General features: G+C 40.8%; 1 protein-coding gene across 1 annotated transcript; it reads right to left on the reverse strand.

Moving 5' to 3' along the window:
* Nucleotides 1–16: 16 nt before the first annotated feature.
* LOC124190177 (neuronal pentraxin-1-like) lies at nt 17–1087 on the reverse strand. Its single transcript, XM_046582752.1, has 3 exons — nt 920–1087; nt 755–860; nt 17–696 (listed from the first exon to the last, which is right to left on the reverse strand). The coding sequence occupies exons 1-3, from the start codon at nt 1025–1027 to the stop codon at nt 104–106; spliced, it is 807 nt and encodes a 268-aa protein (XP_046438708.1). The 5' UTR covers nt 1028–1087; the 3' UTR covers nt 17–103.
* Nucleotides 1088–1227: the final 140 nt, after the last annotated feature.

Genomic DNA, 1227 nt, shown 5'->3' on the forward strand with positions numbered 1-1227 from the left:
ATTAATACATCAAAACATTTTTGCGATTGGATTCATTGGAAGATTAATTTCAATTTTGTACGGTTAACAGTAAAAAATAAGTCGTGTATAGCAATTTTATTTGTTAGAAGTCTCCACAAGACGGTTTAGCATTCGTAACTTTGGCCCCACCTACTAGTTTAATTTCTGTAATACCCCATGCCACGATATCTCCAATAGTCTGATTGAAACATCCCAAAGTATTCCCCTTTACCCCCCAAGAAATTGCCGAAATGTCGCTGGTTAATTTCGTACCTGTAATTTCACCTTTAACGTTTCCGCTCGCACCGATGCTTTCCATCTGATGACGCAATGGTCTGCTGTCAAAAAACATTAGGGTCATTTCTCCTTCGACTCCGGACGAAGACTGAAATCCACCAGGCCGATCGGGACTGAAGTCGAAATTGTTTTGTTGCTGTCCGAAAACAACTGTACCGTTGCCCCGGATCAAGAGTGGACGGAGACTGCTGTCGATCCCTTGTCCGATTAAATCGCCATCAGCGTAGAGCAGCCAACGCCCTGAAGCGCCTTCCCAAGAATGACAAAAGTGATACCAATGATGGTAAGCAACATGGTACGGCACTGAGTAAACTTCCTTTCCACTAATGGCCATGCGGATTTGTATTCCGAAAATTGTAGGTTCGATCCATGTAGAAATCGCCACGGGGTCATCAAGTGCTATCAAAATTTATTCAACTATTGAGGTAATCAGATTAGAGAATTGAAATGCACTAACCGGCGTATGAGAAGGTTGATTGACGAGTTGTTGTGTTGACTGATTTAAGCCAATAACACACGGTAAAATCTTGAAGATTTGGAACGGAAGTGTCAAACTCTGCAAACTATTGATTTTGTTAGTTTGTACTGCACTACTTTCAATTTTTTAATTTTAAATCTTTACCTGGATAGTTCGCCGATCGTCCAAAGTTCGTTGTGTTAAGAGAACTTTAATAGGCGGAAGCGAAGCATTTATTGCTACGCAAATTGTGAGGATTATTAACAATCGCATGGCGACCTCCTTATTGTGTGTTCAACACTTGCCTTGCCGAGTCACAGTAAATTCTGTGGACAAGGTGTATACCTATATATTCAAAGCGTTAAACAGTGTTTAGTTATTCCAAACACGCCCATAAGGTTACGACAGAATTGGGGTTTTCCGAACATTAGATCGTCTCACGTTTTCTCAAGCATTTCACTTTGTTACTGGAA

Source organism: Daphnia pulex, chromosome 3 (genome assembly GCF_021134715.1).
Source record: "Daphnia pulex isolate KAP4 chromosome 3, ASM2113471v1".
Taxonomy (NCBI): domain Eukaryota; kingdom Metazoa; phylum Arthropoda; class Branchiopoda; order Diplostraca; family Daphniidae; genus Daphnia; species Daphnia pulex.